This window comes from Notamacropus eugenii, chromosome 1 (genome assembly GCF_028372415.1).
Source record: "Notamacropus eugenii isolate mMacEug1 chromosome 1, mMacEug1.pri_v2, whole genome shotgun sequence".
NCBI lineage: Eukaryota > Metazoa > Chordata > Mammalia > Diprotodontia > Macropodidae > Notamacropus > Notamacropus eugenii.
In genome coordinates this window covers 737,625,385-737,646,106 of record NC_092872.1, presented here as the reverse complement: position 1 = coordinate 737,646,106, position 20,722 = coordinate 737,625,385, and the positions used below count along the sequence as shown (strand labels likewise).

The window sequence follows — 20,722 nt, the reverse complement described above, 5'->3', positions numbered from 1 at the left end:
GGAGTCCTGTCAGAGCAGGGGGTGGACAAGGTGACATCCCAGTCTTTGTGGACACAGAGGGAATGTGGAAGAGCTCCCCCCTGTCCTGAGGCAGTGGCCCCTGAGGCCTCCTCTGGGGGATTACCTTCACCAAGGAAGACTTCCTTTCAGTCACCCCCGGCTTTCATTTTTAGAGAAAAAGGAAAAAAGCCAAAACCTCCATTCTGTAAGGGCAGGCCCAACAGGAGCTGCCTCAGTGGCCCAGAGTTTGTTCAGTTCTGGGCTGAGGTCTCTGGATACCATCCCTCACTCCAACCCAACCCTGGCCACAACCACAAGCTTTCCTGCCTGCTCCCTGCTAAGCCTGTGGTAGAGAGGGATGGCAGGGTCAGTGGTAGGGCAGGGGGAAAGGAATGTGGAGTCACAGCCCAAGGGGATCAAAAACAGAAGGGGAGAAAAGAGGGGCAGAGGACAGGGGTCACTGAGAGAAGCAGGGTGCCACAGTCCTGCAGGTCAGTGTGTGTGCCTTTGTGGATATGTTTAAATTGTCTGTTGTGTACCTATGAATATGTATGTATGTATGTATGTATATGTATATGGGTACATATATACGTGTGTATCTATACATGTATATACATAGACATATAGATATACATATATATATTTAGGTAAGTGGATGTAGGGGCAATTGGGTAGTACATTGAACTTGGAGTCAGGAAGACCTGAGTTCAAATTCAGCCTCAAACACTTACTAGTTGTATGACCCTGGGCAAGTCACTTAACCTCTGCCTCAGTTTTCTCAGGGATAATAATAGCACCTATGTCCCAGGGTTGTTATGTGGATTAAATAAGATTAAATAACAATTATAAAGCCTTTAGCACAAGACCTGACATACAGTAAGCACTATATAAGTGTTAGCTATGATGATGATGATGATGATGATGATGATGATGTATCCATGTGTGCCTCCCCCCTGCCCCAGATGCCAACTCTCTACCTCCTCATTCTATGTTACTGTTAAAAAACACAGACTAGACCCTTGGGCAGGGGATAGACATAGGGTGGATGGAGGCATGGCCTCCACCTTATCTGATAGGAAAGAAACAATCCTTGTCCCCTGGAAGTCTACCCTCATATGGGAGAGACACAACCCATGCGATTAGGGACCCTCTGATCTGGTGGGAAAACCCAGCCTCTGCCTTCAGGAAGGCTATGGTCTGATGGATCCCACTGTCTCTCCCCTCCTAGTCTTTCCACTAAGACTATCCGATGGCACAAGAGGAAAAAGAAAAGCCAACAAAAGGAGAGCCATGTGTAGTCAGAGTTTCCAGAAGCATGGGAAAGGTTCCCATGGTCTAGGAAAGGCTGGGCAGTGGTGATATCCAAGGGAAGATCCTAGTTCTGGGATAGACTTCAAAAGCAGCCTAGTGAGCAGTGAACAAGAAGAAAGGAAGAAGAGGGGATCTCAGTTTTCAACATGATTTGGGAGGGGGCCCTTCTCTGAACCCGGGTGAGGTCTGAGTTCCCAGCAGCACTTGTTGGGCAGCATAAGCCAGAGCCCTCTCCAACAACCCTGCTCTTTTGCCGGGCTTCCTGCCCACCTGTGAACACAGGCTACTGGGTAGAACTGAGGTCTTGGTAGGAGGGAGCCAAGAGCAGAGAGTCAACCAGGAAAAAGTGAGAACAGGCAATGTTTACAAATAGGGAGTTTTCAGAAAAAGAAATCAAAGCTATCAATAGTCACATGAAAAAATGCTCTGAATTACTATTTATTAGATAAAGGTAAATTAAAACAATTCTGAGATACCACCTCCCATCTATCAGATTCGCTAAAATGACAGAAAAATGGCTAAACAAGTTGCAGTGTATGATTTTGACGGAACACTATTGTGCTATAAAGAATGACAAGCATGATGGTTTCAGAAAAACCTGGACTTACATGAATTGATGCAAAGTGAAATTAGCAGAACCATTGCTCATGGTAACATGGTAACAACAATATTGCAACAATGTTGCACGCTGATCAGCAACATAATGATCCAAGATAGTTTGGTTGGACTCATAATGAAAAATGCTTTCCATTTCCAGAGGAAGAAGTGATGAACTATGAGTGCAGAATGAAACAGGTTGGGTTTTTTTTTTCCCCACTTTTTTTTTTTGCAACATAGCTAATATGAAAATATGCTTTGCGTGACTTCACATGTTTAATGTATATCATACTGCTTTCCTTCTCAGTGGGTGGGGAAGGAACTAGAGAGAAGAGAAGAGTTTAGAAATCAAAATTTTTTGAAGTGAATGTTTAAAAAGGAGAAAAGTTTTTTTTATTAAAGTGAGGACATGGAGCCTCAGATGAGCTGCTAAGGTGACAGAGAGGGAGGACTGGAGGATCAGAGGAGCTGGAAGAGACCTCAGAGGCCACCTAGCCCAGTGCCCTCCCTTTTACAGACAAGGAAACTAAGGCCAAGAGATCAGGAGGATATACCCCCCCAAAAAGGAACAAAATAAAATTCACATATGTAAATGGACACAATTCTCACAAATAGCTACATGTACACAAGTGTGTACACACAATTCAAGCACACACATATATACCCCCCAAATGTACACACATATTTCCCATAAACCTCTCTGGGCAGATAGGGCACATGTGCATACACACACACATACACACACACACACATATCCCTTACTCAAGGTTAGGACATCCCTGAGTCTCCAGGCTCTGGCTCCAAGCTCAGGACTTCCTTGGGGATGTCAGCAAGTGCTTTGAGGATCTATCCCCTTACTCCAATGTAACTCAGATTGAATGGGGGGAGGTGGGTGCTTAAGGCCTGAAATTCCAATACTGGCCCCACAGCAGGCTCCTCTCTGATTCCTTTTCTCTCCTTTAAACTAGTTCTCATGCAGCTCGGCCAGAAGCCTGTGCCTCTTGGGCAGGTCTAATGCAAACTCCCAGCAAAAGAGATCGAGTGAACCAGAGCTGAGGACTAGGTTCTGCCTTTCCACTGGGCCCCAGTCCTCAGAGCCTCCTTGGAGCCCCCAAAGAGTCAAGCATAACTTTGCTTGGGTCCTACCCCAGAAGGGACCATGAACGTCCTTTTAAGAGAAGCAAGCAAAAGTCTCACAAGGCTAGTTTGGGGCATCTGCGATACCCAGGGCCACATCCATCCATTTTCCTGCCTCAATTCAGAGCAAGTAGCCTCAATTCAGTGGCAGTTGGTGGCCGCAAACTGGATGCTGGGAGGCTGCTACCTTGGCAGAGAGATAGGAGAAGAGGTGAGAGACAAGAACACAAAGTAGACAGAGGCTGGCTCCCCCAGTGGACCAAAGACAACTGCTTTTCCTACCATGACTAGATTACCTACCATACTAGGGACTCCAGAGGCCAAGACTTGTCCCTACCAACAGACCAAAGCCTTCCCAAAGTCAAAGGCCACAGTTGCCCTGTGGTCCATCTCCCTGAGGCAGAGCAAGGGCCACTTACAAACCAGGTGACCCTGGGCAAAATCACTTCTCTTGTAGAATGAGGGGTTTGGCCTCAGAGGTCCCCTTCAGCTTTTGGTCTAGGATCCCTCTGACTTCTACTCTAGGGTTTCTTGGGGAATGACTGAGGGTGGAGAGGAAAGAGCCAGGTTTCCTCAATCAGTGAATTTAGCCACTGGGTCTCCGTCTTGGCTCAATCGACTCTCTGTTCCACCCAGCAGAACTGTATTCCTAGGTGGGCAGAAGGCCCAGCAGAAGGGCAGAGGTGTTGCCGAGGGCTCTGGCTCCTGGGAACACAAGCTCCTCTCCTCTCCTTGCCCAAGCCCCAAGTGCCTAGAGAAGCTATTCTGAGCCGTCCCTCCCAAGACAAATGGGCCAAGAGAGGAGAATGGACGCTGGAAAAATCTAAGGGCATGGGAGCTGGTCTGGGCCAAGGGAGACAGTCTAATTCCGTGAGCTCATCCAATGCAGTCACTTGCTTTGACTTTCCCAGGGAGCCCTGAATGTCAAGCAGAGGGGCAACTGGGTGAGAGGGGGAGGTAGAGGAGGGGTGTGTGGGGAGGAGGAGACGAGAGGCAATTTGCTATAATAGCGGCTTTGTGCTCCACTCCCAGGTTCCCCGGGAATGCCAGGAAGATTATGAAACCTGGGAACGCCAGGATATTAGCTGGAAAAAGAATAATACTCAAATAAAATAATGCTCGGGATGGAGACTGCAGACGATTACCGTTGGCCCAAGGCGGGGAGCCAAGGCCCCCTGCTCTGTGAAGGGAGCCAGTAGGGTGGGGATGGGAGGAGGGAGAGGGCTGAGGCTGCATGTGCTAATTACCAGACAAGGTCTGCCTTCCAAGGAGCTGTCTTCACAGGGGGACAGGAAGAGCCAGGCCCCAAAGCTCCAGCACGGAGAGAGGGGACTACGTGCTGGGGAAGGGGGAAACCAGACACAAAGGGCCCAGGGCACCACGAGGCCAGATCTGTCTGTACCAGGAGCTGGCTCAGGGACTAGATGCCAAGGCCACTGTTCGGCCTCCCCCATCAGACTGAGGTCTCCCTGAGGGACCCAGGAACCCTAGTGACAGTAGGACTGGCTAGGAAGGGTTGACAGTCATTAAGGAACAAGACAGGGATGAGATATAGCAGTGCTGAACACAACTCCAGAAAAAGGAAAGAGGTCAGATCACTCTCCCCTGACCTCCAACACCTACAAGACTACACACACACCCCTGTGAGTGGATCCCAGGCCTCACCCCCTAACGGACCACGGAGTTAGTGATCATCCAGAACAAACTGAGAACCCACTTCTTTCCTCTCCTGCGACCCCCACCTGAGTTCAGACCCTCATCAGCTCTCACCTGAATGTTTCCAATAGACTGCTTCTTAACTCTTCTCTGGACTTCCAGTCTCTACACTTCCTACCTCCTCAAGCTATCCTCAGTGTTGGGCCTAGAGTCAAGCAGATCTGAGTTCAAATCCAGCCTCTGATACTGACTAGCTGTGTGACCCTGGGCAAGTCACTTAACCCTGTTTGCCTCAGTTTCCTCATCTGTAAAATGAGCGGGAGAAGGAAAGGGCAAAGCAGTTCTGTATCTTTGCCAAGAAAACCCCAGAATGGAGTCACAGGGAGTCCAACATGACGGAAACAACTGAACAACAACAACAGTAAAAACTGCTCGGTCGAGCACTGGAGGACCTCCGCAGTCTAACTCTCACCTAATTTCCAGATTTATTCCACACCACATACCACCTTGCCCCACTTCATGTCCCAGAAAAACTGGCCTGTTTCCCCAAAGCCATCCAGCTCCCTAGTCATGTGAATTTACACAGACCATGTGTTACCTGATCCCCTTTGACTTTGAGTAAATCACTGACTATCTCTGGGACTCGACTGTAAATTAAGAAGGCTGAACCATACTGCCTCTTAGGTCCCTCCCAGATCGACACCAACATCACCTAACCTCTCTGAGCCACAGTTTCCTCATCTATAAAATGAGAAGGTGAGACAAGATAGCCCTCCTAAGCCCCTTCCAAGTCTAAATCTATGATCCAAAGGCAAGAAACATCATTGTGCCTCAGTTTCCCCATCTGTAAAATGAGAGACTTAGACCAGAAGGCTTTTGAGATTCCCTCCAGCTCTACAACCATGATCTGATATCTGTCTCTTGACCCAAGCAAGTTACTAACCCTCTTTCAAGCCTCAGTTTCCTCATCTGTAAAATGGAAATAATTATAGCACCCACTTTTACAGGGTTTTGGTACGGATAAAATGAGATAATATATGCAACATGCTTCGGGAACTTTCAAGTGGTTTTTATTAATCCAGCTGATTGTGAGCAAATTCAGGACAGGAACCATGACCTTTCTTTGGATCCTCAGCACTTAGCACAGGCCTGGCACACATTCGAGGCTGAATGAATGTTTATTGACTAATGGACTGAGTGATGAATATCTGTAAGTATGAGCTTGTTGGAGAACATTTGTTTAATGATAGGGCTGAAGGTTGCTGGCCTTTCTTGGGGCTGATGCAAAAATAATTGTGAGCTGGTGTGTGTGTGTGTGTGTGTGTGTGTGTGTGTGTGTACGTGTTTCAAATTCTGATCTATTAGCCAGTCTTTCTATACATTAGCCAGAGTTTGGACGTTAGCCAAACAATTTACTAATCAAACTTAATTATCTAGGAAATTTAAAGAATTGTGGGTGGGAGTGAGGAGCAGGATGTGGGGTTAATTGATGCTTACCCAAAAAAATTTCAATTTTAACTTTGTTGAAAATTGTACTGGAAGTTCTCCCTGTTTGAAACTTTTATGCCTAAGTCTAGTTCTACAACAATCTAGTCTAATGACTAAAATGGGACTTCCTTTAGTCTTCGAGTTTCATCCAGAGTCTCTGAGCCATGACTAGGGCCAGTATTAGTTCTTAATGTCCCATCAAGAGATGGGGGGGTTGGGGAGTGGAGTAGCCATAATAATTCTGGATGATAAATCTGGACAATTCACCACTTCATAAAAGTCAGAGCTGAGAGGGTCATTAGAACAGGGACTGTCAGAGCTGGGATGGCTCTTGGAACATGGAATGTCAGAGCTGGGAGAGGCCTAGAACAGGAAATGTCAGAGCTGGGAGGGCATCTCATCAAACTAACTCATATTACAGTAGAGGAAACTAAGGCACAGAGCTGGAACGTGACTACCCAAGGTCACAAGAAATAGTAGCAGAGCAAAGACTTGAACCCAGGTTCATTGATTCTTAGTTCAAAATGCTTCTTACGAAGCCACAAAGTCCAGTTCCTGACCCTCCTTGGCATCTTCTTTCAGATTTTTCAGATCACTTTTCTACCCCGACATCTGGAGATCAAACATACCCTTGTCCTGCTCTAGAGCTGAAGCTTTAAGGGATCCGGTAACTTGCCTGAAGTCACAGACCAAGTGGAGAAGCCAGGGTGAAAACCCCATCTCAGAAAACTCATTTTACTAATGGTTCCACCTTTCTGAGCCTCTGGGAGGTCTAGTTCGTTTGGGTGCCCTTCTGCACTCTGTCCTCATTTGTGACTGGGTTCCATGGGCATGTGCACTTTCTCCTTAAATCATCACAAAAGGGGAGGTTTCTTGCTAATTGAAGGCTCCTGTGGCAAAGGGATTGGGACCCAATGAGCCCTAGAACTTCCAACCTGGGCAAGATTGGGAGCTCTAACATTTAAAAACATTTTGAATTTTAAAAAAATCTCAAATTCCATCTCTACTGCTCATTACCAGTGTGACCTTTGACAAATCACATCAGTTCTGAGCCTGTTTCCTTATCTGTCCCCTCTAAGGTGACTTTCAGCACTCAGAACCCATGTTCTAACACTTCTGCCTCCAGAATTCTAGATTTCTCAAGTCCTTCTCCAGTCTGACATCCCACATTCTAAGGTCCCTCCCAGCTCTGAAGTTCTGTGTTACTATGCTCCCTGCCAAACCCATATCAATTTTCATTTTTCAAGGGGCGAGAGCACTGGACCTACTGTAATCAGTGGGAAATCCCAGATCCTTGCTACTGTGTGAAGAGAGACAAGTCACTTAACCCAAGAATCAGTTTCCACATCTGTAAAACAGTGATAATAATTATACAAGTCTACTCACAAGGTTGTTGTTTTACAAACCTTAAAGTGCTATTGAAGTGTATGTCATTAATAATGTCTTTCGCATCTCTGCTCCTCATTTGGCTCCTCTAGAAATGACTAGATGCTAAGGTGAATTAGATGGTAGATAGAACACTGAGCCTAGAGTCAGAAAGACTCACCTTCCTGAGTTCAAATCTGGCCTCAGACACTTACTAGCTGTGTGCCCCTGGGCAAGTCACTTCACTTTGCCTCAGTTTCCTCATCCATCAAATGAGTGGAAGAAGGAAACGGCAAACCATTTCAATATCTCTGCCAAGAAAACCCAAATGGGGTCACAAAGAAGAAGACAGAACACAACAATGATATATATAACTGTACCTTCGCTGGATTCCTACTTAAGGAGAGTCCATATTCCCTCCCCGTGTTGTGGGTCCAGCCTCTGCCTGCAGAGCTCTTTTTCTCCCCACATCAGATCTGTCCACCTACCAGGGCTCCTTCCAGGGCAAAGACAGCGGCAGCTCCAGTCCTCTCCAGGGGTTCCATGCGACGGCGCCATCGGCGACGGCGGAAGGCATCTGTTTTTCGATACTCCAGGTGGAACTTCCAGCCGAAGAGAGAAGCATATTCCCATCCCTCACCCTCTGACTCTGCCTTTCTGTGCTGCAGGGTAAGAAAGATGTAAAACATCTGTGAAATTGGTGCAATAGAGTCTGATCAATCAGAGTATTCACCTGTGCCCGTACACTGTAAGAAGAAGACCTGGGTTCAAATCCTCCCTCTGACACGTGCTGGGCACCCTTTTAGTGCTTTGGTTAACTCTCCAAGACTCTAAGCTGCAGAGGTGCCAACCATTGGAAAGGGGAGTTTTCTTATCCATGAATTCCCCATACCAATGAAATCAAAAGTCCAATCCCTCTCCCTGTGTCTTATAAATGACTACATCTGTACGGGTTGTCTCCCTCAGCTGTACCATAAGGTTCCTGAAAGGCTAGAGCAGAGCAAGGACTTCATAACTGCTTGCTAATGGACTGATGAGGAAACTGCAGCAGGCAGAGATTGTCACTTTCCCACCATTACACAACTAGTATGTGTCAAAGGTGAAATCTGAGTTTCTCAGTGCCCAGAAGTCAACACTGACTTATTGATGTGGTTTGTTGGTCCATTGTTTGCTTTCTGTTTGTACCATCCAGATGGAGGAGATGGGAAGGTGTCCACTAGACTAGGTCTCCCTCAGGTTATCCCAGGATACCTGCTGTCTGTGGAGGGAGAGGGCAGCGGGCAAAGAACGTACCAACAGCAAAGATAAAAAGATCAAATGAGGGAAAACTAAAATTCCCTTCCTCCAAAGTCTGAGGTTCCCTTTTTCCCCAAGAAAGTTCCAGAAAAGAAGGGGAGTATGGAGGGAAGGGAGCAGGGACCAAGAAGCGAGGGTTGGGACCCATGTCTGGGGCTACAGAGAAACGTTAGGGCAAAGTGAAAATAAGTCTGAACTTAGAGTCAGGGGCATAGGTCTTAATCTTGGCTCTTTAATCCTGGGAAAATTAATTAATCTCTCCAACCCTTACTCTCCTCTTCTGTAAAATGGGGAGAAGGATATCTGTACTACCTCCCTCACAGGGCAAGTGCTTTGTCAGTCTTGAAAGGCTTAAAAAACATGAGTTATAACAATGAAATGCTCAGAATGCTCTCAGTTCTCCCGTAGCCCTGCCCCAGGCTATAACCCAAATCCCAGGTCCTGTGGAGACACCCAAAGGGGAGGCATCCACAACTCATGTACACACAACTGCTATCCCTACCACCACCACCACCACCTCCAAAGGTTCACAGAGGGAAGGCCCGGCTGGCATAGAAGAGTACCTGGTACCCCTCAGTCAATCAACAAACATTTATTAAATTTCTACTGTATGCTAGTGAAAGGTATTATGGTGTAAGGGATAGAGAACAGGACTCAAAGTCATGAAGACCCAGGTTCAAATCACATATCCTGGATGTGTGGTCCTGAGTGGGTTATGTCCCTTCTGTGTACTCTGAATGGCTCTTGATGAAGAGATACCACCCTGGAAGCTCCCCTACACTATTTAAAAGTGAGGTCTAGTGCTTATCTCTATCTTCATGCACTAGGCACCGTGTGAAACAATATACAAAGACAAAAGTGAGACAGACCCTCACCTCAGGGAGCTAACACTCTGATGGGGAGATACAACATCTGCACAGGTAAGTAACTATGTGTGTTCATCCTTCATTGCTAAAGACCTTGCCATCAGAAGTAATGACATGACTTGCACTTGACTTTGTTTGGAGTGAGGGAGGGCTGTGCAGGTCACCAGCCTCACTTCTCCTCCAGACCCATCTGAATGTAGTGACCAGATATTCATCAGGATGACTGGAGATGGCCCAGGATGAGGCAATTGGGGTTCAGTGACTTGCCCAAGGTCACACAGCTAGTGAGTGTCAAAAGTGTCTGAGGTGAGATTTGAACTCAGGTCCTCCTGACTCCTGCACTGGTGCTCTACCCCCTGCACCACCTAACTGCCCTCGGTAAGTAACTATAGGAGATAAAAGAAATACAAAGTGACTGGAGGTTGAGAAGAAGACAGTCTAAGAAACACCCACCAGCATACAGGGTCTAGGTCCCAAAATGGCAAAAGCCCCAGGGGCCCTTAATCCAGGGGAGAAGGAGCAGTGTCTCCAGCTCCTGGACATTGGCCCATCCACAGTCTGGCTTCCTGGGACTCCCTGCCTGGCCCCTGGTGGGGAGTGTTCCTGGGTCTATCCCAGTAATCCCTTCGGCCCTAGGAACATTTGAACTCAGTGTGACTACTGGGGTAAGGAGGGGGCCAAGCATCTGGCCAGAGTGGCATACCAGCCTGGCCTGGCTTTGGGTTGGCACTGAGGTGAGCTCCTTGGGGCCTGGTTTGATGAACACTTCCCTACATGTTCCCCACCAAGGAAAGAGGTTATAGCCTGGGGAATCTATTTGAAAGATGCCTTCGTTCCTTCGATGTTGACTCAGACATGCCCTCCCTAACTTCTTGTGGCTCGGTCATGTCTGACGCTTCCTGACCTCATTTAGGGTTTTCTTGGCAAAGATCCTAGAGTGGTTTGCCATTTCCTTCTTCAGCTCATTTTGCAGATGAGGAAACTGAGGCAAACAAGGTAAAGCGACTTGCCCAAGGTCATACATCTAGTGTCTGAGGCCAGATTTGAAGTCATGAAGATGAGTCTTCCTGACTCTGGACCCAGAGCTCTATCCACTGCACCACCTGGCTGCCCTCCCTAACTACCCTGGATACAGCTTCATTTTTGATTGTAGTGTCTCCTCTGTACTATATAAACTTCTTGAGAGCTATGACTCCTTTGTCTTTGTACCCCAGCTCCTGGCACAGAACTTGGCCTGAGGCAAGGGTTTATTAAATCCTTGTTCATTGTTGACCAATCTGATCACACTCTACAGAGTGACTGCCCTCCTGAGCACACAATAGGTCATAAGAAAGGGGACAGCTGAGAGCAGGTTGACTTTGGCAAGCAGTCTTTAAATTATTTAAAGAATTAAATTGAAGCTAGAGCTAATAGACCAAGGGAGTGCCACAGAGGCCGGGGCTCCTCCATCAGACCAGGAGGTCCCCAAGGGCAAGGGACCCTATCCCTTTCAGCCTTCTGTCTCCTGGCTGATAGATGAGCCTTCTCCTGGTTCCCCACTCTACTTCCTGGTCATTTCCTCCTCATCAGCTTCCCCAGAAACTTGGACTCCCATTCCTTCTGGAACCCTTGTTCTGACAGGTAAGCCTTTGCCTTATCTTAGCAGGGCCCAGGCCCCTGTGCAACTCCCTGGCTGGCCCCTCACCATGACCCACACAGTGCCTAGCACCAAGTAGACACATTATAAAAGCTAATTTCCTCCCTGCCCCTGCTTTCCCACACCACCTTAGTCACCCATAATATGAGCTCCCCGAGGGCAAAGACTATATTACTTATATGTATTTGTACCTCCAGAGTTTAGCACAGGGCCTGGCACATAATAAGGGCTTAACAAATCTGTTATCTAGCTGTCTATCATCTATCCATTATCTTTCCATTTATTATCTATGATCTATGTATCCATCAATTTATCTACCATCTATCTATCCATTTATCTATATGATCTGTTTATCCATCCATCCATCTATCTACCTATCTCTCTATAATCCATCTATCTATTTTTCTAGTAAACAGGGGTTTACTGTCTGAGCAGTATAGGTCTCCTCTGCCTTCAGGACTGAAAACATGGGAAGTTCATCCCCTTCTCCTTCTCTGACCCTGTGATCAATGTGATGGGGCTGGGCTCGACCTGACCCTTTCCAAGCCCCCCAGCCCCTGGCACCTCCCTGGGCCTCACCTTGATCAGTGCCTCCATCTGGCTGATGTCTCTCCTTCGAAGCCGCACCCAGCGGCGCCGTCGGCTGGTGTGGTACATCTTCTCAGCTGGGACCCAGTGCTTTGGCTTACGGTCAGGTGGGATGGTGAGGCCATATTCCCAACCTGGGAGAGACCAGCACCCAGGTGACTTGTCATTCCTCACAGTAGGGTTTCCCACCACCCCAGAGCATAGGGGAAGAGGGACATGGTAGGCCCTTTCCCAGGGAGGAGAAAGGAGTTGGGGCTTTAGACTCTGGACCCCCTGAGTTGGTCATCTGGGGATGAGATGAGTAGTTCTGATGGGGAAGAGGGAATTCTAGCTTGATACAGTGTCCTACACACAGTAGGCACTTATGATTGATCATAAGAGCCTAGTTTTCAAGCTGAAAGGGAGCTTATAAAGCTTATAAAGATATAGTTTTAGAGCCAGGATGGACCTTACAGGTCATCAAGTCCAACACTCTTCACAGATAGGAAAACGGAGGCCCAGAGAAGTTTGTATATGCTTATAGAGATAGACACGTTTCCCCTGATAGAATATAACCAGGATGGACTTTACAGGTCATCAAGGCCAACACTCTTCACAGATAGGAAAACTGAGGCCCAGAGAAGTTTGTATATGCTTATAGAGATAGACACATTGTTTCCCCTGATAGAATATAAACTCCTTCAGGGCAGACATTGTCCCATTTTTGTCATTGTATCCCCAGCACCCAGGCATACAGTGGGTGCTTAATAAATGCTTGCTGAAGTGGGGTGTGTTTCCACTGGGTTGCCTTGGCTTTAGCATCTCCACCACCACCACCATCCAAGGTCAAAGAGACTGGACTGCTTGTGCCCAAAAGCCAATGGTGCTGGTGTTTTCCCACCAAGAGTCAAAGAGTTCAGTCAAGACAGGACTGCGTCCTGCGGGCGGAAAGCGAACCTCCCTCCAGTCAGAGAGATTCCTTCCACCCCCTTCCATAGCTAACCACCAGGCCATACTACCTAGTTCATCAACAGCTCGGTTGAGATCTGTGGACCATTCTTCATCTTCCCACTTCCATCCCACAGGGCAGACGATATCATCTTTAGGAAGCACCTTCTCCCCATTCTAAGGGAGGGATAGAAGTCAAGATGAGAGACAAAGATGGGAGGAGAGGAGAACGAGTGGGACAAAAATGGGAGAAAGAGAGAACAAAGAGCAGGGAAGAGAAAGACATAGAAGAGAGAAAGGAGAGATGAGAAGAGAAACCGAGATGGGGCAAGAGAGAGAAGGAAGAAAAAGACAGGGGGGAGAGGAAGGGAGAGATTGGGAAAAGAGAAACAGACAAAGAGGTAAAGATGGAAACACAGTTAGCAACAGCTCTAGACACATCCCCAAAGCCACAAAGAGCCAAGCCCTTGGCTGGCTGTGTGACTAAGTCAGTGTCTCAGCCTCTCTGTGCCCCAGATCACCCTTCTGTAACCTGAAGTCTGGACCTTCCCCTGCCCCATCGCAGGGCCCCCACTTACCACATCTGTGTAATTGTCACTCATGTAAATCCACTGGCCTCCAGGCAGTCGAGTCTGGTTCTCAAACACTTCCTCCACGAAGCTCAGGTGACCAGCATCCACATCATGAAGCAGCCTGGGCCAAGAAAAGGGGGCTGGTCAGAAGGATGGTTACAGCCTCCTTCCAGAGCTGCTTATCTGAGAAGAGTTCTGCTCCCCTCCCACCATGGAGCCTGGACACAGGTCACTGGGATGCCAGGGTTCATGTGGGAATGACAGACAGACTTTGAGGCAATGAGAAAGAAAAGGAGAGGAGAGGAGAGGAGAGGAGAGGAGAGGAGAAGAGAGGGGAGGAGAAGGGAGGGGAGGGGAGGAGAAGGGAGGGGAGGGGAGGAGAAGGGAGGGGAGGGGAGGAGAAGGGAGGGGAGGGGAGGAGAAGGGAGGGGAGGGGAGGGGTGGAGAAGGGAAGGGAGGGCAGGGGAGGAGAAAGGAGGGGAGGGGAGGAGAAAGGAGGGGAGGGGAGGAGTGGAGAAGGGAGGGGAGGGGAGGGGAGGAGAAAGGAGGGGAGGGGAGGGGAGGGGAGGAGAAAGGAGGGGAGGGGAGGGGAGGGCAGGGCAGGGGAGACAGAGATGAGATGGAGAGTAGGGCAAAAATGAGCAGAAAAACACAATTGGTAAAATAAAAAGAAAGTGGTGTCAAAATAAGATAGAACCAGAAAGAGATGAAGGCAACGAGAAGAAAAGACACTCCAGCTCCCCTTCCCCCCCCCACCCTCTCCCTCCCTCCTTTCTTCCCTCCCTCCTTTTCTTTTTCTGATTGGTTACTTCTGTGTCTTTTTCCCAGCTATTACCTACTATATTGTCACACTTTGGTAGGGATGGGGGGTGCGGAGATTGTAACTAAGAGACAGACAGACAAAACAGCTGGAAACAGACACACAGACACTCAGGCAGGCAGACACAGGCAGGCAGGAGGGAGGGAGAGAAGGAGAGATCATCCATGTTGATCAGAAGCCCTCTTGTCATTCAGCTCTCCCTGCTCCCTCCCTATCCCTGCTCAGCCTGCTAGGCTGCCCCAAGCCCCAGACTCACGTTTTCTCGGGACTCACAAACCAGTCCCCAGCCCAGTCCCAGCCAGCAGACGGGCGGAAGCTGTCCTTGGGCAGTTTGATTTTGCTGGTGACGTCAGAGAACTTGGGGTAGGTGAGGCCCACGGTCCCCCAGGTCCCCATCAAGGCCAGCTTTGTCTGATTCTCATACTAGATGGGGGAAAGAAAGAAGGGGCACTGAGCCTGGAATGGGAGGGGAGGGGACCAGCCTGGAATGGAGTGAAGAGGGAGAAACGGGAAGGGCAGCTACTCACAGTTTCAGCAAAGACAGAAAGCTTCCCCTCAGCAAACTTGTTAAGCTCCTTCTCATCCACCGAGAGACCAAACCAGAGCTGGACCCGGATCTGGGCTGGCATCTTGGAGCCCTTCACTCCCTCCATTGGGTACTAGACACCAAAGAGGAAGGAGAGAAAATCTTAGGGCTCTAGGACGGACCCTAGGCTCTTCTTTGGCAACGAAGGACAAACACATGCTTAAGCACATAGTAAGTAGCTATTAAAGGTTCATAGGTCTGTTGACTGAATCCTCTCAATATTAATTCATGATATTACCTTAATGGAATCATCTGAAAAAAGAGTATAATGACCTTCCCTACCCTCCCCCCCCCCCAAGAAAAAAAGAAAGAATGAACTCTTAGGCTGCTTTAAGGAACCACTGACCAAAAAATCCACCCCATTGCCTGGCCGGCCCCCATCCCTGCAGATACTCTGCTTCGGCTTAAGTGAAAGGAGAGATAGTTAAATTCGGTTTATTTTTAGCAAAAAGTGTTGCTAGAGAGAGGGTCAGTAGCCTGGAGCAGTTTAGTAAACTGCTTTCTTTCCTCAAGGGCTTAAGTGCTATCTTAAAATCAGCCTGGCCACTGTGGACAGGTCTCCCGCTGCTCCCGCCCCTAACAGAAGCTCTGTTTCACTCAGAACAACCATGAAGGCAAGCACAGAGGCAAGGAGGTCATGATTCTCCAGGCAGCAGCTGGATCCAGCCTGGGGGCCAGAAGTTCCAAAACCCTCTAGGCAGGTGAGACATTTAGTCCCTGACACCAGGGTGGTGTAGGGGACAGAGAGGTTCTGACTTCAAATCCCAGCTCTGATGACCTGTGTGACTTCACTCATCTGCACCTCAGTTTCTCCACCAGTAAAAAAGGGGCATGAACAAGATGAACCAGGAGATCTCGAAGACTCCTTCCTACTCGAAACCTTATGATTCTGTGACTTCAGTGAAAATTAGCTTATGGGAAACTCTCTTCCTGGGACACCTGAGCCAGAAACAAATTTAGGGTTAGGGCACAGATGGGGGGGGGGGGCAGTTTCAGCAGTCAATAAGCATTTATTAAGTGCCAACTGTGTTAGGCAATGTGCTCAGAGCTGGAGATACCCCTGCCCTTGAGTTCACAATCCAACGGGGAGACAATACATAAAAAGACAGGGAAGAAAACAAGCTTGTCTCTCTGGCCTTACGGTTTACGATAATAAACGATAATAAATTATGATAATAAATAAGTATTTATGGGACTATTATTCCTGATCTCTTAGCAGTCACTTACTACCTATGTGACCTTGGATACTTCACTGAACCTGGGGGGAGGTGCTCCTTAGTTAACAGTGTAGCTCAATGGTAAGAGCCAGGTGGAGGACCTGGGTTGAAATCTCACCTCTTATACTTAATACCTGAGTGACTTTGTGTTAACCCTTAACACCCTGAACTCTAGTTTTCTCACCTGCCTAGAAGAGGTGTGTCCACCTACTTCCCTATGACCTCACTTCCCAACCTGGTAACTTTCAGACCCCCATTCCCTGTGTTTTCTCCTTCTATTAGAATCTGAGCTTCTTGAGGGTGGGAGCTATCTTTGCTTTTGTATGTCCATCCCCAGAATTTAGCACAGCACTCGGCCCATAGTGGGCGCATATTTTTTTTTCATGACAGGGCTGAGCTAAATGGCCCCTGAGATCTTGTGTAGCTATTTATATCACGATCTGACTTTATTTTCACAATGGCCCCATGAGGAAGCCGGGCAAACTGTAAACTAAGACCCAGAAAGGAGAAGAGGCTTGCTCATTGCCCCCAAAGCAGCAGCTAGAAAGCAACGGAGTGGAACCTTGAACTCAGGTCTTTGGGCCTTCCCCTCCTTCCCAGATCTCTCCTTGGGGAGGGATACCTTATTCCTCTCACCATCCCCACCCGGACAGCCTGAGCAGCACTTGCTTTAGCCTCATCGGGGAAGAGAGAGGCTACTGGGCCCAGATGTTACCCGCACCCCCCACACCACAAGCCTCTGACTCTGGAAATATCCCCCATCACTCATTCTCTCACTCATCACTCAGCTGTGTCCTCTCTCCCTCCCTCCCGCTCCCCCCAAACAGAGACAGCTGGAATTCCCACCCACCCCCGGGCTCCCTGGGGCCTGCCCCCCCAGCCAGCCCACTCTCCCTAAAATAGCTCTGACAATTGAAGAAACGTCTACTTTGGGGTTCTGCTCTCTGGGCCGCCGATCATTTTTTCCGACCTCGGCTGAAGTGGAGAAACACCAATGTTTTTTTGGTCTCCACTCCCAGCCAACATTTTTTCTCCGTTTACTCAGGACACTCTGGAGAAGCTCATGAACTGAGTGGGGAAGACTCGAAGGAACAATTTTCTCTCTATTTTTTTTCTCACACTTGGAGCCAGGGTAAATTTTCAGCTTAGATTTCTCTGACGCTGTGGGGTCTGGGGGTCGGAGCCATAGCCTGGGTCCCTGCCATTAGGACTCACTTCATAATCCCTTTCCCCCCAAAATGTGGTCCTGAAAGGGACCTTAGAACACTTAAGTCCAACCTCCCCCCAATTTTACAAAGGAGGAAACTGACGCCCAGAGGGGGGAAGGGTTCACTCCAGGTCAAACAAAAAAGAAGGGACAATGCCAGAATTGGAATCCAGCATCTCGGATGCCAAATGGGGTGCTCTTCCTGCTCTAGGATGCTGACTTTTCTTCCAGGAAGCTTTCTCTGATTAACCCCCCGCTCTGCTCTGAGACATGTAGAGACAAGCTTTAGGATCCAAAGATGTACAAGTGAGTCACACCCTTCCTAGCTGGGCGACCACAGATGAATCCTTACATCTCATAGAAGTCAGTTTCTTCCTCCACAGTATGAGAGGGTCACACCCGGTGGCCCCTGAGGTCCCTTCCAGCTCTGCCCATATAAGGAAGTCCCCTGCCAGGACCCCCTCTCCCTTCTTCCCCTCTACTGTGCCCACACAAGAGCCTGGGACGCTGGTGTCCAAGAGCCTGGCCAGCAAAAAAGCACCATGTTCTGACCACATGCTCCTGGAGCCCAATCGGCCTTGTCTGATTTTTCTCCAAATTAATGAGCCTGCGGGCGGCCCACAGATAATGTTGGCTGCAAGGCAGCTGGTCCCAGCACTGAGCACCTGCTGAGCGGCCAGGCAGACTCCTCCCCAAGAGGAGCAGTGCAGTAGGACAAACGGGAGAGACAGCCAAGCACTAGAAACATGGAGGCTGAAGGGACTCTCAGCATTCCCAAAGAGGGAGAGGTCCCTTCTCAGCCCAGGCAGTCCTTGGGGATAGGAAAGCAGACTTCTCCCCCTTTATCCACAGCTGAGGAGTTTATGGAGGACCCAAGCCCAGGCAGGAAAGGTCTGGAGAAATCTTAAAAGGGAGATCCCTGGTGGACCACAGCCGTGAAGTTCAACAGGGGTGAGGCTTGGCCTGGCCTGACCTTGCAGCTTGAAGTATGCCCTCACTGTGACCAGGGAGATGCAACCCCCTACCCTCTAAAGACCCCACTCTCAAGGAGCCCCTAGTAAGAAACAAGCATTGTTCCTTCATGGACGAGACAAGGTGGGAACATAAAAAAAAAATGGCTTTGGAATCAAAGGTCCTGAGTTCAAAGTCTAATACTGTCTTCCTACCTTTGTGACCTTGGACAACTTCCCTCCATGAAGGACTTGGACACTGTAACCTCTAAGGTTCCTTTCTTAAACGTTCAAAATCTAGGATTCCCATTCTGGGCCTCAGTGATGCCAATTTACCAAGAGTTAGATTAGATAATTTCCAAGGTTATTTACCATCTTTAAATGCTACAGTTACACACATGCAGACAACCACAGGACACAACATTACACAAGACAACTGGAGCCACCAAAAAGTGCTGGACTTGGAGTCAGAGGACCTGGATTTGAATCCTGACAAGGCTGCTTACTAACTTGGACTTTGGGCAAATCGTCTCTCTGTGTGCCTCAGAGTCCTCATCTGTAAAATGAGCACAGTGGATCTGACAGCCTCAGGGTCCCTTTTGGCTCTAACTCTAGGATCCTGGACTGGGATCAAATCTTGGATCTGCTCCTTACTAGCTGCGTGATCTTGGCCACATCATTTCATCCCTCTCTGTGCCTCAATTTACTCTTCTGTAAAACAGGGGATAGCTCTAAATACGTGAGACCCACTAGACTGTGTCTCGGGTCGCATTTGGGGAGCTTTGGGGGTGCTGAGGGGCAGGGGCCTGTTTTCTGTGGGTCCTCGCCCTCACTCCTCCAGCGTCTGGTTTTCCCCCAAGCCCACGGGCTTTGGATGGGCCAGGGGGAGAGGCGGGAGTGGAGGGAGTGAGACGCAGGATCTCAAGTCCAGGAAAGCCAGGGGAGTGCTAAGCCACCCAGGACCCCGGGGGAGGAAAGACTTACTTTCAGAAATACCGTCTGCAGTTTCCCACAGTCCTTGCCACAGCACTTGGCGCCACGCCGGGAGAAGAGGATCTCATGGGCTGGCACACGGTGGTAAGCCACGCGCTTGTCCCCTTGAAGCATCCAGATCACTACGTCGGGGAGGCTGTTCTGAGGCTAGGGGGGAAGGCAGAGAACAATGAGGGATGCTGTGCATGCTGGCGAGGAGCGCCCCCCCACCATCCCCACACCCAGACATCCTTGGCAGTCTCCCTCCCTCAGCCCACCATCCTGCCAAATCCCAACCATTCTGCGCGGCCCAGCCTGGTTCAAATCCCACCTTCTCCAGAAAGTCTTCCTCAAGAAACTCATCCCGCCCTCTGCCCCAAAGGAACATTTCAGTCTAGACCACAGTCTGGTTCCAGACCTCTCCTGCCCTCCTCCATTGTCCTCTCCTGGCTTTTCTGAGACTGGAAGTGCCTCGAGGGCAGGGACTGAGTCTTGGGTTAGGAGGGGCATGGGAACCACGTTCAAGAATCTGAAGGAATTCCATTTATCCCACTTGGCCCCAGAGGGTAGAATTAGAAGCAGTGGGTTGGAAGTGATGAGGAAGCAAGATTGGAGAAATGGGTGATGATAATGAAAGCTAACATTTATATAAAATAGCGCCTACTATGTACCAGCTGCTAGGTTAAGTACTCTGTAAATATTATCTCATTTATTCCTTACAGGAATCCTGGGAGGTAGATGCTGTTATTATCCCCATTTTACAGATGAGGAAACTGAGGCAAAGAGAGATTTAAGTGCTTGGCTCCAAGTTACACATCTAGGAAGTATCTGAGACCATATCGGAACTCTGGTCTTCCTGACTCCAGAGAGAGCCAGCCTCAAGGTCAGGAAGACCTGGGTTTGAGTCCCCACTTTGACACATGCTAACTTTATGACCCTGGGTAATATCATTTAATACCTCAGTGCTCTTGGCTCTAAGAGTATTCAGCTGTGAAGGGTGCCCACTTGCATTGGTGGAAGGCATTCCCTCACCCAGGAGTTTCTTATACCATCAAAATCACAAGTCACTATCCTTATCCCAATGAGGAAAAAACCAATTTCCCAACACTTAGATCTATGCTCAAAGTGAAAGGACAAAAAAGGAATTCCCCTCTAATGGGGAATGAGTTTTTCCAAGCAAAACCTAGATGCCCCAGGGTGGGGTGGGAGGAAGGAACATGGAGGGTCCTTTTTGTTCCTGTAAGGAGCCCTTGAGATCTCCTTCAAGTGTGACATGTCCTTATGGCAGCATCTGAGGACGAGGCGTGGTGAGTGCCCTTCCAGGGATGGCTACAAGCTCATGAAATCTCTGGCCCCAGAAACTCCAGAATGACCTTCCAGGTATCACGGTATCAGTGAAAGGAGCTTTCAAGCTGATGGAATCACAGATCATGGAGGTCCAACCCTTCATTCTTTGAATCAGATATGGACCTGTGATCACATTGAACTAGAGAGAAGCCCAGATGACTCTAGATAACAACCTAATGGGAAT

The 20,722-nt window shown here is 48.7% G+C and overlaps 1 protein-coding gene across 21 annotated transcripts in view; it reads right to left on the bottom strand.

Moving 5' to 3' along the window:
* DYSF (dysferlin) overlaps positions 1-20,722 on the bottom strand; it is a 253,717-nt gene that overhangs the window by 97,765 nt on the left and 135,230 nt on the right. For all 21 annotated transcript variants that reach the window (XM_072651404.1, XM_072598690.1, XM_072655480.1 and 18 more), the window contains 7 exons: positions 19,204-19,359; positions 14,787-14,918; positions 14,516-14,682; positions 13,446-13,560; positions 12,939-13,044; positions 11,932-12,074; positions 8,043-8,216 (listed from right to left, as the gene is read on the bottom strand). In XM_072651404.1, coding sequence (XP_072507505.1) covers positions 8,043-8,216; positions 11,932-12,074; positions 12,939-13,044; positions 13,446-13,560; positions 14,516-14,682; positions 14,787-14,918; positions 19,204-19,359 — 993 coding nt within the window. The remainder of the gene's footprint in view (positions 1-8,042; positions 8,217-11,931; positions 12,075-12,938; positions 13,045-13,445; positions 13,561-14,515; positions 14,683-14,786; positions 14,919-19,203; positions 19,360-20,722) is intronic.